This window comes from Populus alba, chromosome 5 (assembly GCF_005239225.2).
Source record: "Populus alba chromosome 5, ASM523922v2, whole genome shotgun sequence".
Classification (NCBI taxonomy): Eukaryota; Viridiplantae; Streptophyta; class Magnoliopsida; order Malpighiales; family Salicaceae; genus Populus; species Populus alba.
Window position 1 is genome coordinate 3,216,250 of NC_133288.1, and position 17,034 is coordinate 3,233,283.

Sequence of the window (17,034 nt, forward strand, 5' to 3'; positions counted from 1 at the left end):
CGACTTTTATTTTAAATATAATTATCCAGCTCTTTCCTTTTCCGCTCCATTTCAATGTTCACATATTTTTGATAAATATAAGTGATTTAATTGTTCAATATTATGTTTGTGATGTTGATTATTTTAATTTGCTTTTTATGTATATAAGTTCAAATTGTTATTTACATAGCTTTGGTAATTATGGAGTGTTTTTTTTTTCGACTCAAATAAAAAAAAAAACAAAGTCAAACCAAACAAAATCTATTTGAATTGATTTTTGTCTTAAAAAATCAAACGGTCGTTTTAATTAATTTTGATTTTTTTTAAAAAAAAATTAATTTAATTATTTTTTTTTAAATAAAAAAATAAACTGAAAATGATCACCTCTAATCATTTCAAGTTTTTAAATATGGAAGTAATTTTTTTTTGAAATTCTCTATTAATTTTTTTTTATTTTTGTGTAAGAATTTTAATATAAATTTTCAAAGTAAGAGGGTTATTGATTGACCCAGTGGAAGAAATCTCTAGCCATGCTACTACATGCAGGCATGAGGTGGGGTTTGGGGAAGAAATGTACGTGCTCAACAGCTATTGTTAGCTTATGTCCCAAAGAAAAGGCAAAAAAGGGGGCATTCCGAGAATCGAACTCGGGACCTCTCGCACCCAAAGCGAGAATCATACCACTAGACCAAATGCCCTCTTGGTTACTTTCTTGTAATTTTAATTATAATAACTACACATACAATTTGTTAGTCTTTGATGATTGGGATATTTTGAAGTGACATTTAAGATATAAAACTATTCCATCTTGCCATGCGGAGCATAGTTATTGTATTAAAATTTGGTTTGTTCGTTGTGTTTGATTGGGAACTTGATGGGGTCATTTTTATTTGAATCATTTTGGATATTTATGAGGCATTCATGGCTATAATTGGTTGAATTTTTATCCATAATTATATCTAAACTTGTGATATTTTATAAAATATAAACCCAATTCACTTTTTTTTTTAATATATCATGTTAGGCAAGATATTTTATTGATATTATAGATATTTATGGGTTGAGCATATTAATTCATTATTTTTTGATAATTTAAAAACAAATGTCAATACAGATAAAAAAAAATCAATAAGTAATTAAATTAACTACATGAAATTTAAAGATGACAATTGAAGGGGAAAAGGAGGTGGATATGAGTGTGCATGCAAGCAAGGAAAAAAATTCAAAAAGAAAAAAAATATATTATTTATACTAAGTACATATTATTTACACTAAAAACTAATTATTTACATTAAATTATTTAAAAAATCTCAACCCAACCTATAATATTTATTTGTTTTTTTTTTTTTACTTGCTATCATGTATAATATTTATATTATCTAATTTTAACGGGTTAAATAAGATTAGATAGAATAAATATTACAAGCAAGCTAGTTTTTCTAAACATTCCTATCTCATCTAAGTCAAATCTAGGTAAAAAAAACAAAATATCATGATCAGGTCAACTATAAAGATTTTTTAAAAAAAAAACTAAAACAACTTTGCTCTAGATTCAACCTCATAACCCGAACCATAAACCAGATTAGACCCTGGGTTAGTGTTAGTGTTGAGCCAAATGTGTCGGTGCTTATAACCAGCGGGATAGTTAATATAAACTCTTCTCGTGTTGTACATCAATTTCCTTTCAAGGCCAGTAGGTCTACCAAAGGCAGCGGACCTCTTCCTTTCTATCCATGTGTTGAAAATTTTGCCTTTTGGTGGTACCTAAATTTGGAAAATTGAACAATTTGACAGCAAAAGCTGCAGGGAAAGGTGCTCAATAACATGCAAATCCCCCCTCCAATTCTGATAAAACTTCAAGTTCATAATCTCAGGAAATATACCAGTGTGCAGTTAGACTTTACCCTAATCTGTGACATGATGTTCAGTGGCTCTTTTTGTGCGTTGTGGACACTTTCAGATCGGCTGATGGCTGAAAATCACCACAAAAAGGTTAACCCTCCCAGATTGATTACACTCGAAAGAAAACAAACAAGTTACATGAATCAGAAGTGGCATGTGAAGGAAAGCCATATCTAAGTTCCACTGACAGATCAGTGTGATGGCAGCCAATTCCCAACTGTAAAACAAGATAAAATGAGAGGGGGGTGTATTGCGAAAGATTTTGCCAGATTGGTCATGGATTAAAAAGAAAAACCAAGTCAGGATCATTTTGCAGCTGTAAGCAACAGAATCAAATCAAGAAAATAAACTTCAGCAACCTAGTACAAGAGTGTAGCATCGAGGGAGTACCATATGCAATTCTACCAAATGAATTAACACCGTCATTCGTTTCTAATGAAACTCTTCAATGCTTCAAAAGACAGCAAGAATCTAAAGGAAAAGAATTGTATATAACCTGAAATGCAACACTAGTTCATTAGCATTCATCAGAGAGGCTAGAAGCCTATTAACATGTCTGGAAACAGCAAAAGAGAACAGTTGAGATGATTGGTTCCAGACCTAAAACAGAAAAGAGCATTGTTCATCAAGTTTCAACTAACTTATGTTTCTCATAGGAAACAATTGGGTAGTAATCCTATACATTACGGATTAAAAGGGATGCTCGAACATGCACTACCTGCCAATTCAATCTACCAAAATTACAGGATTAGAAATAATTGATGAAGGATCAATCTCCCAATAGCTTCTCGGGCACTTACCTTTCTCTCCAGCATGCTTGAAAGCAGAACACTGATGTGAAAATCTACAAAACTCGGCTCGTGGTATATCCAGAACCCCAGTTTTTGATCTTTGGATTCTAGGAGCCCAGTAAAAACATTTATTTCTACCAGGAGATTCACTTACCCTAGCAGGAATCAAAACTACAACTTTCACACTGCATTCATTATCTTCCAGCACCTCAACAATGTCAGATTCACCAACGCTCTGGTCTGAACATGACTCAGAATTCCAGTTCTTATATAGTGCCCATATATCGCCTTTTCTGGGGTGAATTTCATACTTGTTGTTCCCGATGGATTGAACTTTCAACAGATGAGAGAATTTAGATGTGGAGAGCACCTTGGTTTCATCATCGTTAACTTTAAATATACCACAACAAACTGGCCGCCTTGCATCTTTTGGAGGCGAGCACGCTTCAAGCATTGCCACATGCAATCTGAAATTAGGGGTAGAATCAATCACCTTGATTTGACAATAATTCCTGGGTAGCCCACCATCATTGCTGTAAAGTGCCCATATTTGATCAAGCTGAAATTTATCCTGTGACTTTTCCCTCTCGAAATTATAGCACTCTACTTCTAGCTCTACAACTTTACGACCAGAAGATGTACCACTTATTATGAGACCAACTGAATCACCATCCTTCGCATGCATCATATCATCAGGTTGACTCAACAAAGAACTTGGTTTCCCACGGCTTTCATCATTGTTGGCTGCAGTATTCTTTTGAGTATCCCCCTCAGTCATACCCTGACTAGCATTAACTTCACCATTTCTGTAACTTAAATCCCTTGGAGATCTTCTAGGTGTCAATGCATCTGCTACAAGTTCACTCTTATTCTGTTTCTCAGGGGTCTCAATCCTATCTTTAGCTGGGGATGAAATATTAACTCCTCCAGGCTGAGCAATGTTGCCGGGGTGTATGACCTTCCTACCATTCCAGTTTCTTGCACATAGACCTGCAACAATTACAATTGTGTCTGTTGGAGATTTTCCAAAGATTGAGCTCCCTATTTCTGGTCCACTCTCATATTTCTTGGGCGTGCAAATCTTCTTGGAGACCTTTGTGGTTTTCCATTCACTTTTGGGAGATTGAGAACACAAATTAGTTGATTGATTATGCACATTTTCCTTTTCCAGCTTAGTATCACTGGGATCGCTGAGGTCATCAATATTGCTAGGCAGAGAAGCAGGATCAAGTTCAAAAGACCCAGCAGGAACACCATCTCCTTCCTTTCCAGACATTCTAAATGAAGGAATCCGGTGTGAAAACTTGTATAGCTCAGTTGGTGGAATGCAAAATTGGATGACCCTATCACGAGCAGCTCGCCGAAAAATGCTGACAAATCCATTCACTTTTTGTAAATAAGCAACTCCAATGCCAAAGTTCTCGTCAAAATCTGATAGGACCTCCACAAATTCAAATCTGTAAGGTGGTCTATGCTTTTCTGGTTCAGAACTCCATTTCATTTCCCAGTCCTTGAAGAGTGCCCAAGTTTCCCCCTTTTGAGGATATATCAAGTAACTGCTTCTGCTATTGCCATTCATAAAGCACATCCGATGAGAGAACATAGCACGATCTGCAGTTCTTTGAGAGTCCCCACTTTCAAACTTACCACATGCAACAGGCAAATCCTTGTCTGACCAGTCTTTCTCATGTGCGACATCTGAGCTAGCCTCGAGCCAAGTTATCAGTAGCTTGAAACCAGGTGAGAGAACTTTCTTGATCCGAGCATAGAATCTTGGCATGCCATCTGTAGCATCATAAATAGCCCACATTTGATTAACAGCAAAACAGTTTTCAGCCTTGTCATTCTCAAAATTACTGAAATCTGGATCAGGAATTTCTAATGTCTCTGGATTTCTAATGTCATCAGCTTTGGGTTTTCCATCTTTATTATCTGATAGTGCATCAGCTTTCTCCACCGCGGATACTTCCTCCCTCTTCATGAACACACCGGTTTTGCTTTTCTTATTTGACAAGCTTTCTTCCAGAACCGAACTTGACCTTTGCTTGACCTCCATCTTATTTCTATCCACTGCAGCAGCATCCACACCAGCTGAAGTATGCTCCTTATGTAACCCGCCATCCCTGACTGCTTCTTTAATCTCCTCTTCAATGACACTAGACAATCCATTCACCCTCTGTCTTTTTGATGGGGATACAGCAAAATCATCATCGTCCATTAATTTTTCCTTGTAAGAAACATTCTGCTTTTGCCTTGAAGATCTCCTAGGTTGATTGCCTCCACAGGATCCTGAATTCTGTCCAGAAATACTACTTCTATTTTCTTGAATAACCACATCTTCATCACTGTCATCATTGCTTCCTGTGTCAAAACTCTCACTAGATTCCACTCGAGACTGCTTTCCTCTCTTCCTGCTTGCACCTTTAGAAGTTCCCAAATCTTTGGAAGCACCACCATTTTTTATGTTATTTCCTGCTTTCACCTCACTCGGTTTAGAACTCCCACCAATGTCAACTGGTCTAAACCTGTCTGAAAAACTAGCACCAGAAGGCCTTCCACTGTTTCTTTGTGGAACAACTTTAGAGGGCCCCTGATTTGGAACTCCATTCTGATTGGGGAATTGACTCCAGGGTGATCCATTAAGCACTCCATGAATATCCAAATTGATTGCAATGAAAGAATTCTGGCAACTTTGACAGCGCAAAGTTTTATTTTGAAGTTCTCTGTAGTACTGGTACCTCATATTACAAGAGGTGCAGCATGTCCAGAATGTTGGTCGCTGTGGCTGGTATGGATGTGCACTCATGTACTGCGAACCAGGCGCGCTAGAAAATTTGTTAGCCTCATGCTGCTTCTTGGCAATGGAATTCCGATTTGACTGATGGGATGTCGGCCTTGGTGCAGCAGGTCTCACTGAACCTTTACACTTCATATCATACAAAGAACGCTTGGCTGGGTCTGTAAGCACCCTATTTGCTTCACCAATCAGTTTGAAAGCCGCCTCTGCACCAGAAAACTTGTTCTTGTCTGGATGAAGCGAGAGCGCAAACTTTCTGTATTGTTTCTTGATAACTGCCTCGTCCGAAAAGCGTTCAATTTGGAGAATTCCATACCAATCCATTTCTGACCCGTATAGTTTATTTTGTGCAGAACAATGAACCTCACAGACCGCCAACATTTGGGAAATATTCTCAAGATCAGGGTAGAGTTGCAGCGCCTTCAATGCAATTTTCTTTGCTCCTTCAAAGTCACCATTTTGCATCTTCCTCTCCGCAATATCCTTTGCTCTTATGGCCTCATCTTTGTTGCACTCCATGCTTGGTTGAAATCCACGAGCAACAAATCAGATCCTCTTTCTAATGCCACACGCACAGAAAAACTAGGCAACAACTTTTTCCCTGTCTTTCCAACCTCCAACTATCATCCAAAATCTTTGAGCTGCATTAATACAAGCCAGGCATATTCAGTCCGAATTTCCCACTAAATCCACGTCCAGTAACAGCAAATAACATGTTTACTGACAACAAAGAATGACAAGTGACTTACCATTTGAATAACCACCAAATAGCGAAATAGCAACCACGCTTAAACAGAAAACACTGGTCTTTCACCACCAAAGCACCAGAACCCCCCCACTAGTAAAAGCAGCAACTAACTGACCCCAGAAGCTTAAACAGTAGTAACCTGAAACCCACATCCAGATGTCACAAAATAAATCAGAACAATTTGCCAACCCCCCTAAAAAAAAAAAAAAAAACAAAGAAAGAAAGAAAGAAAAAGGCAGCAGAATCCATTTCAAGGCCTTATAAACAGTAAATTTAAACACACACGCACAAAGAAAGAAAAACCCATCACCACATTTCAGATATACCAAACATAGATTTAGGAATCTTAAGACTGTATTGCCCACAAACTAGAAATACAAATTCGAAAGTGTTAAGACTTAAACATCAGCTAAGAGAAAATTTTAAAGCAACACAAAAACATAAGCAACCAAACTTATTGCGGCAAACAAACTCTAAATCTATCATTCAAAACCCTAAAAACACACCCATTTCATGAACAAAAAAAAAAAACATAAACAGATTTAACACAAAACCCATAACTATTTAGCTCTCAAAACCATCAAAATCACACCAAAACAACAAAACTCAGCTTTGTAAACACAAATGATCCACATGGGAACTTACTTCACAAACCAAAACCCAGCAACAAGAATGCAAAAAAGCCCAAAAAAACCAAAAACCCAGATTTCAAAACCCTAGCAAGATAGCACAAAACACATTTCTGTAAGAGTCAGATAGAGAAAGAGGTGTTGAGCAAGAAAAAGGAAATCCTATAGAAATATATATAAAAAAAAAAAAAAACTTACTTCAATGGGTGTGTATATTGACTTTTTTTGTTTTTGTTTTTTAGAACTAGTGTAAACATTTTGGGGGGAGAAGAAAAGGAAAGAAAAAAAAAAGAAAACAGATGGAGGGAGAGAGAGGATTGAGCTACAGGCCCCTCTCCTTGTGTGGAATTGTTTTTGTAACCCCAATAATGTCTTGTATTTTACAGGCTTTTAGCATAATTTATTAGGGTGTCACTTTTGTGCCATTTATTGGGGTATGGAATTCTCTAGACTTGGAGGTGGCAGGGGGTCTTTATGGGTTGGACCTAAGGTTTGATTTTCCCATTTTGAATGGGTTAAAGCCCAATGCTTGATTTATAAATAGTCATTAGAGAGGTAAATTGCGTTACGTATCTCGGGTTGGGTTAAACTTTTTCCAACATTAAAAAATGATATTCAAGCTATAATTCAAAACAACTCGGGTTAAATTAACTAAAACATAGCTTGGAAATGAAACCAAAAGAATTGATATAAAAATATAAAAAGGTAATTGTAAAGTTCAAAGTCTGTTAATCCAAAGTGAAAGGAAAAAAAAACTTTAAAAAATACAACGCTATGAAGAAAAATCGAGTCAACTCGGATTATCTTGACAAACCAACAACATGCAATATGAGATCAAGAAAAAAAAACTCATATAAAGATGACCTAGTAAAAAAAACCGAAGTTGAATAAAAAAGATCTTAAGTCAATCCGTGTTAACTACCAACCCACTCTCGAAATAACCAAATAGTAAGAAAAGTAAAAAAAATAACAAAGCTCAAGGGAAAATAAATTAATGCAAAATAATGAAATTGAAAAAAAATGTCATAAAAAATCAAAGGAAAAAAATCTGAGTCAATCCGGGTTAACTCAACAAACCCACCATATGCGACATGAGACCGAGATAAAAGAAAAAATAAAGGACTTACAAACCAAACACAAGTTAAATTAAAAAAAAAAAAACATTATAAACGAAAATACAAGCTACCTCAGGTTAGCATGACCAACCCGCTCTTGAAGTACTAAAATAGAAAGAGAAGCGAAAAATTGACAAAGCTTAAAGGGAAAATAATTTAATGCAAAATAATAAAATTAAAAAAAAAAAATCATAAAAAAAATGAGTCAACTAGACTAACCCGTAACTCGTGATATGAGACTAGGATAAAAAAAAAATTAGACTTCTAAGAGAAGGCCCTAACATAAAATACCGAAGTTAAATAAACAAACATCAAGTGAGAAAATACAAGGTAACTTGGGTTAAGTTGATTAACCCGCACACTTCAGATAACCCAACAAAAAAAAAAGTGAAAAAATCATATAAATCAAGGCCCAATAATTTAACGTCAAAGTATGAAATTGTTAAGAAAATCAATTTCATAAAAAAATCTAAAGAAATTTTTTTTGAGGCAATCATGGTTAATTTGACTAGCCTATTATCTGGGATATGAGTTTGTGATAACTCAACCAAAAAAAAAGCGCAAAAAACAATGCTAAGATTTTAATAATCAAATGTCAAATGATGAATTTGAAGAAAAAAAAATCACATTTCAATAAATGACTATCTTGTTGGAAGGCAACCATGAAAAATAACAAAGTAAAATATTAAACTGTAAAACAATTTAAAACTCAAACAATGCATATCAGACATGATATAAAAATAATAATAATTAGGGACTAAATTGAAGAAGAAAAAGTTATTGAGAGAATAAGGACCAAAACTTGATAAAAAAAAAACCAAATGAAATTAAATATTGAGGGGCAAAATTAAAAATAAAAAATAAAAAGGATAAGAATATAACAATCAAAAGAATGAAGACAAAAAATGAATTAAAAACAATAAAATAAAAAGGGATAAAATTGCAAAAAAAAAATAATCAATAAAAATATAAAGCATAAAACATAGCATTTCAAAGTAAAGGGACCAAATCCGATAAAAAAAATCAAATTGAAAAAATGTCCAGGGATGAAATTGGAGAAATCCAAACTTAAAAAAACATTAAAAGCTAAATAAACAGTAATTAAAAGAAGGAGGATCAAAATCGATAATATTACAAACCAGAGAGCACAATTATTTTTTTTGGAAGTTCAGGCGTGTCTTTTCGAGAAATGAGAGAAAAGAGAGAAGAAAGAAATAACCTTCACCGCAACCCGACAAGACCTCCTTCATAAGGATGCAACGCAATGCTAGAAAGAGGACTACGCACCACTCCCAATGTCATAGCAGAAGCAAGACTTTAAAAACCACACGATCCCTCAAGTGCCACTTGATTGGCTCGGAGGTCATGGTGCAATGACGCATGCATTAACTTTTTTTCAATAATATTTTAAAAATTAAAATTACCAAGAATCCCCTGAAAAAAATCTAAAAATAACAACAAAACCTGTTGAAAAAGACCAAGGCACCCTCACAAATAGCCTTTATTTTTTCGAATCGCAAGGTTAATTCTATCATTTTGTTGTTTTAAAAATGAAAAAGGAGGAGAAGCCCTCTTTATGCATCTATATTTTTTTTCTCTTCCAATGGCATGATCATAACTTAAATGTTCATTTAAAAAATATAACAAAAGAGCTCTTCACCTTACAGTGTAACAAAAAAAACATGTTCGGACCATTTGTCCCTAATTAGTTTAGCAATGACAAAAGTATCCTATAAAAAAGACATTTCTACCCCAAATTACAGGCTTAATCAATTTTTTTTAGCAAGGGCAAAATTCTATTTACACTGTTCCAATCCACATTTTTTTTGTGTCCAGAGCCATAGTAAAAGATTGAGTTCATTTAGTTTTTTTTTTTTTTTTGTAATTCAAATTTTTAAATATGTTTTTTTTATAAGTATATGGCATTTGATTATTATCTCGAGATAAAAAATAATAAAAACAGTGAAGACAAGATATAATATAAGATGAAGACAAAATTATATTTGGTAATAGTGTACAAAACACATCGACTATTTATGTATCATGTTTGGTTAATGATGAACAAGACAAAATCAAATATTAAAAATCTATTTTATTCATAACATGTATTATTGTCAAACTTATATGTTTTAAAAAATAATTAGATATTATTTATTTTCACTATAGTTTATATTGAGTGTTAAAATTAATAATAGTATAATAATTCAGGTTATAAAACCCGGATAGACAAGACGGTTCAACCCTATACCTAGCTGATTTGTAGCATAGATCAATCTGACTTTCAAATATTTTTAAATAAGATAGTGGTTGGATGATATCTACATTGGTAGTAATGTTTGGGTGATGAACTGATGATTACAATGGCCATTGGTTGTTATATATATTGGTGATGGTGTTGACTGTAGGTTTTGTTTGAAAACATTCTAAAAAAATTTGAATTTGTTTTTGCTAAATATATATATATATTCAAATTGTTTTGATGTGTTAATATCAAAAATTATTTTTAAAAATAAAAAAATATTATTTTGATGCATTTTTAAACGAAAAAACACTTTAAAACGTAACCACTATCATAATCTCAAATAGACATTTAGTGAGAGGCTTTATTTGTTTATGTGATGTTGTCTATTGTTTTGTTTTAATCATAAATTTAAAAGTGTTTGGTTATTCAATACATATCATAATTTTATATTGGGTTATCTGAAAATTATTTCTTGAAACTTTGATTAATGAAAAGCTACAATTGATCGCTTTTATTAAACTTACTTTTTAAAAAATTATAATTGTAAAAATTATTATAATATCAAACATACAAGTAGTGGTGAAGTGATAATAGTGATAATTGAGGGTTAAGAGTGTAGTGTACGTTGTAAACTAAAACAATGTTTGGGAGTGGTAAAAATTACTTTTCAAAGTTTTTTGTTTTGTTTTGAAGTATATTAAAATAAAATAAAAATATTATTTAAAATTCATTTCTAATATCTTAAAAATATAAAAAAAGTTAAATTAAAAAAAATTAAATTTTAACAACAAAAAAAAAGGGTTCAATCCTAATTCCATGACTCATTTCATTTTCTTGAAAAATAGCGTTGTTTTCTTATCGATTATAAAATATTCTATTTAAAATATATTTTTTTAATACTACAAAACATAGAAATACACTTTCTATATAATATGTTCTCGAAAAAAAAGTTGCACTCGGTATGTATTAAGTATTGACTGGCTTGAGAATCCATTTAGATCCATAATAATTTAGTACTCTTATATTTTAAAAAGATTGTCATATTTGACGACATACATACCATGTCACTATCTTTTTTATACTTTTCTAAAATACTCTATTTCCAATTCCAATTGTAAGTCTCTTATAAAATAGACTTTCAATTTAGCAAAATATATATTGTCAATGCTTTCACTAGACAACCATTTTGGGAAAAAAAAACCATATAATATTGATTGATTGAGAAATTTCCTAGGTCGGTCCACTATGTATATAATACATTAAAGCCGAAGAAAAAGTCAATTGTCTAATCATAAGTTATAATCAATAAAAATAAAAAATAGAATCAAAATGTAATGTTTCATGTTTTCAATCAATGAGAATTAAATAATCAGAATAAATGAAGAAACAAAGTATATTAGATGTGCATTCCTTTTCCAAGTTATAACGTCAAAATTCTTATTTAATATGCATAACTGATTTAAATAAATATAGAAACAAAATAAATTATTAACTATAAATACTAAAATAATTCAATCTTGCACTTTAAAATGAACAGTTGTCTATGATTGTTTTAATCTTATGTCTTTTCTTAATCGAGTACATCATATATTTTTTTTAATTAAATCAAGAATATATATATATATATATATATATATATATATATATATAGTATCTTAATTTCCAATTGAATTTTGCCATGTGTTTTGAATATTTTGAGAAATCCAAAAGTTAACATTTGATCATTAATTGAATTATAATTTTAAATTATTTGAATTTGATTTTTGAATTATTACTATACATAATTTTATAATTTATTAAGCGTTTAATGAAATTAATTTTAGTTACCAATATTTAATATCTAAGAGAAGTTATTTTGCTTCTATAATTGTATCTATTTTACTAACTTATAAAATTAATTCTTGGATATTTTTTGTATTTCTGGCTCATTTTTTTACCTTTCATAACGATAATATATTGTTTATAGGCTCTTATTTATTGAAAATATTATTATTCTATGTATTTAATAAATTCATGAGAAAATTATATATCATTATAATTTATTAAAAGTTTGTAATGTACATGATAAGTTGTGATCCACAATGATGACTGCATCATTACTATTGTTTCAGATTAATTTTTGATATTAGTATATTAAAAGAATCTAAAAAAATTAATTTTAAAAAAAAAATTTGCCCAATTCATATTTGAATTGCAATCCCAAACAAGACTAAGCTTATTTATTGTTGAGTTCATAATGGATTTCAGTGGTGATAGGTGCTTAATATGAATTGTTAACAAGATTATAACTCAACTAACACTTATATTCTCTATAAAGAGAGGATAAAATTGCAATTTTTTGAATTTTGAGAATCCAATTGAGGAACTTCTTTGAGAAATTTATTGAGAAACGTTATTATTTGGAGGACTAATTTCTGGTTGTCCAAGAACAAAGCAACAAAAAGAACATGGAAATTTATTGATATAATAGAATAATCAAACAGATGATTTGTACATTTCAATACATCTGAAATGACTTGGCTGTAGAACATAGATTCAGCTGTTGGAATTTGGACATAAATCAGTCGGAATTTTTTCTCCAACTTAATAAAAAAATATTTTTAAATAAAAAAATTAAAATTTTAAAAAACACGATTTGAAATTGTATTTTCAAATACTGTTAAAATAGAAGGTAAACACAATTGAGATAAAAAAAAGAAGAATAAGCAAGCAAAACAGGAGGAAGATTTGAGTTATTTGTCAGCTGGATCTATCTTGGCAAAGATTTTGAAAGGGTCAATTAGATTAAAAAAAATTAGAGGGGGGTATTTAAATAGTTTTTATTTTCAAAACTAAAGATCTAATTTATCAGAGGAGAGGGGCTGGATGTTTTTTTTCTTGCAGGGTATATTTTCACACGTTTATGAAAATTTTTAAATTTAACTAGTTATGGTTTTTGATTAGTGTTTAAGAATAAAATAAATAGATATAGAAGAAACATAAAACTAAAAACAAAATATAAAATAAATCTATTTATAAAATAATATTAAAATGAATTTATATTCTTTCAAAACATAAAGATTATAAAGATATATATATTTTTTTCTCAATTATCCAAATCTTTTATGTCCGAAGAAAGCAATCAAATTCCGCAAATCAAATTCTGCCTAGGTATTGATTGTCCTGGAACTTTACTAGCAACTTTGCCTCGCCTGGCAAAGAAATCAAGAAACACAAGCGAAAAGCCATAAACTTTTCATCTGAAGAACGATTCCAAAAGCAAGATCAAAGAAAAGAAAATCTAATGTCACCAATGTGGAAATTATGGCACGAGCAACTCATGGATATCAAAAAAGTACAGAAAGCGACTGTGTTTGGTAGGCAGGTGGGTTAGGTGGGTCATAAATAATTTGTTTATTTTTATATTTTAGTATTTTAAAAATTTTAATTTTTTATTTTTTTATATCAAATTTTTTTTTTTTATCTATTTAGATAATTTTTGATATAATGATATCAAAATAATTTTTTAAAAAATAAAAAAATATTATCAAAGATAAATTTCCCATGTTTCTTGCTCACTTTTTTCCCCCTTCTCCGATAGGGATCTCATTATATATATTTTTTTTAAAAAATATTATTTTTTATTTTAATATATTAATATAAAAAATAATTAAAAAAATAAAAATAATTATTTTAATATATTTATAAATAAAAAATAAAAAATTTTTATTACTGCGATTTCAAACACATCCTATTATCTCTCACGTATTAAAATAATATACCACTAGTTGAAGGTTTTCAAAAATTGTAAAGTATAGATAATAATAATAATAATAATAATAATAATAATAATAATAATAATGACAGCACAAGACAATTTTACAATACGTTCTTTGAATTGGCATTTAGTGGAATCACTATTTATTTAAAAAAATTAAGATTTGGTTATAATAATATTACTTTTATGTGGATTTTCAATTATTGAATGATTGATCCATACCAGAAATGGGTAAGTGTGAATAATTTATCTCTTAATATGCTCTTCCAAAAACACATGCTGGTCAACTCTTTTAAATATTTGGACAGTTCTCCTGTTGTGGCTGCGAGTCTATGCATAACATACATATGTTTAATTTTTTTAGTTTGATAATAAAATGTTTTTTGAGTTATTTTATTGTTAATTAAGAACAACTAACCGTTATTGAAATAATCAAATAAAAAAAAAATAACAAAACTAAAGCAAATAATTTAATGTAAAATAATTATATACAAAAAAATAAATTTTATATAAAGGATTGCTCTATTTAAAAAAAAATAACAAAGTAAAACATCCAACTGTAAAATAATTTAAAACCAAAATAATGCAGACCAAACATTGTATAAAAATAAAATGAAAAATATAATTAGAGGCTAAATTGAAAAGAATTGAGAAAAGAATAAAAAATAATTTTTTGAAAGAATGAAGAACAAAAATTGATAAAAATTCAAATAAAATTAAATGTTGAGGGATAAAAAATAACTAAAAATGATTGAATCCAACCTTTTCAACTTTCAAATTTATGGCTCATGAGGTTTCATAATATAAAAAAAAACCTGTTCAAAATTCTCAGCACGCCCGGTGATAAACTTGTTAACAACGTGATTCTAGATTTGAAAACAAAAAGAACCAAATTTGACATAAAAAAAAATAAAACCAAATCATAAAGGATGGAATAAAAAAAATTTTCAATTAAAAAAATGATAAGAATAGCTAAAAATAATAATCAAATAATCAAGATCATATTTGATATAAAAATCAAATGTTAATAGAAACTTCTTCAAGACCTAGGTTACGTGACCAAATCTAAGTAAATGGAAATAAAAAAAATGATTGAAAACTGGGCAAAATTTTCCTGGGCAACTAAGAGAACAACGTCTTTTAGTTCATTTTACATGAAAATTATAGGAAAACTATAGCAAAATTTCTAAAGTGCTCTTGCATCTATAGTTAAGAAATATTATTTTAGGGGCATTTAAGTAATTAATTTATAAAAAGATGAAAAACTAGAAAAACCCCTCGAATGACTATGAATTTTTTTTTTCTAAGATATTTAGTAATTAAACTATAGAAAAAAATATGAAAAAAATACTGATTAACTCTCTTTTTTAATGTAATTATTAAAAAGTCCCATTAAAAAAACCTTACCACCCCTAAACTAAGACTGCTTGCATTCACTATTAGTATATAGTATAATAATAATGTCTCAAAGCATGCTGCAAAATGATGGGCCTGGGTCAACATCCCCAAACACGTGAATGATGGGCCTGGGCTCTACATCCCCGACCACGTGACTCACGTCGCAGAGTTCAAGGTAAGGTCTACAAGAAGCACCGCCCCAAATCCTCCGCAGTAGATTGTCAGGAGCTGATATAGCACCGGCCTCAAGTGCTCCATGACTGAGGTAGCTGCCGAACTTGCGGCTAAGTAACCATGAAATCAAGCCCCTTTCACCCCATACAACTCCTATAATTGGGACCTGTAGTTTTGGTAGATAGAAATGCATTTATGTGGAAATTTCTTAGATGATTTAACCAAAATCTCTGAAAAGAGTTCCATGAAATGTGTGCATTACTTACTTGAAAATGTACCATAACCCGAAAAATGTTTTCCGTAATCTTTTATGTCTAATGCAGTTGTAGAAATCTTCACCATGTCAGCTCCAGTGGCTTGTATTCGTGTAACAAGATCGGCAATGGCATTAGCAGTTGGAGTATTGTGAAAATTGTGAGATGAAACAATGACTTTGAATTTATCAGGTTTCTTTCCATCCATGGAATCGGTGAATTCATGAACATTCTGCAAAACAATAAAGGCTAGGAGCTCAGGACCTCCAAAAAGCAGTATCAGATGGTATTTTCCAATGGAAAACTTCTGCACCAGAAACCGGAGTTTATTTGTGGATACCTCAAGCTCAACATCAATAGAGTTAGCTCTCAATTGCATTGCCAAAGTGAGCAAAGGAGACTGTAAAATAAGGATTTGAAGACCTTGGTGAGGATAGAAGTTTGTCAGACAATCGACGACATCAACACCGATTTTCTTAGCATTTCTCATTGGGATCAACAATTAATCGATCGACCATGGTTCCACTTCCCAGTAGTGGTGTACATTGCCATGTAGGACTGCTTTGCACTTCACTAGTACTTATTTGAAGATCAGATGTAGTGAACTAAAAGCAAGCAACCAAAGGTGGAAAATCAGCCAGATGACAGCAGTCAACATGGGAAAGCATTGACACTTGCTGACCAAATTTATTCGAGGAATTGAAAGAAAAACATACAGATAACATTATTAAGTGGAGCCTGGCATGAAAAAATGGAAAACTAATGTTCAGGAAGGCTTCCCATGTTCAAGAAAAGTTAATTGCTATGCTGGTCTTAGGAGTTGAGTTTACAAGGGAGAATTCTCAGCAAAACTGCCCTCAATAACATGTTAAAGAAGAATAAACTCATTCAACCTGAAGTCTTATATTTGAGTTTTGACTCTAAATTTTTAAAAATAGTATATATTTACATCGAATTAGTTTCACACACAAAATTTCTCAAGTTTTGCAAAGTATCTATTCACAGGATCAAATCTTACTAAGAACAGGCAATTTTAGAAAAGATCCAAACGCAATTCAAGAAAATTCGTCCAACCTTATTGTTATTATCCATGACAGAAACCATTTGACAAGCTTGTTCTTGACATTTGCTACTCTAACTTCAAGTATTACACCAAACTTTCTCCGAAATTTGTATGTCTTCCTATATTTTTTATATGCTCTGAGAATGCTACAGATTACATGGACTCGAGTCTTGGGGTATTCATAA

The 17,034-nt window shown here is 31.3% G+C and overlaps 2 protein-coding genes and 1 non-coding gene across 3 annotated transcripts; all 3 read right to left on the reverse strand.

Moving 5' to 3' along the window:
* Window positions 1-605: 605 nt before the first annotated feature.
* On the reverse strand, window positions 606-677 carry TRNAP-UGG (transfer RNA proline (anticodon UGG)). The gene has a single exon. It is a non-coding gene; the product is annotated as a tRNA-Pro (tRNA).
* Window positions 678-2,353: 1,676 nt separating this feature from the next.
* Window positions 2,354-7,231, reverse strand: LOC118051422 (uncharacterized). Its single transcript, XM_035062066.2, has 3 exons — window positions 7,045-7,231; window positions 6,219-6,356; window positions 2,354-6,110 (listed from the first exon to the last, which is right to left on the reverse strand). The coding sequence occupies exon 3, from the start codon at window positions 5,986-5,988 to the stop codon at window positions 2,608-2,610; it is 3,381 nt and encodes a 1,126-aa protein (XP_034917957.1). The 5' UTR covers window positions 5,989-6,110; window positions 6,219-6,356; window positions 7,045-7,231; the 3' UTR covers window positions 2,354-2,607.
* Window positions 7,232-15,316: 8,085 nt separating this feature from the next.
* LOC118051421 (bifunctional 3-dehydroquinate dehydratase/shikimate dehydrogenase, chloroplastic) lies at window positions 15,317-16,288 on the reverse strand. Its single transcript, XM_035062065.2, has 3 exons — window positions 16,127-16,288; window positions 15,799-16,018; window positions 15,317-15,698 (listed from the first exon to the last, which is right to left on the reverse strand). The coding sequence occupies exons 1-3, from the start codon at window positions 16,274-16,276 to the stop codon at window positions 15,670-15,672; spliced, it is 399 nt and encodes a 132-aa protein (XP_034917956.1). The 5' UTR covers window positions 16,277-16,288; the 3' UTR covers window positions 15,317-15,669.
* Between the last annotated feature and the right edge of the window lie 746 nt (window positions 16,289-17,034).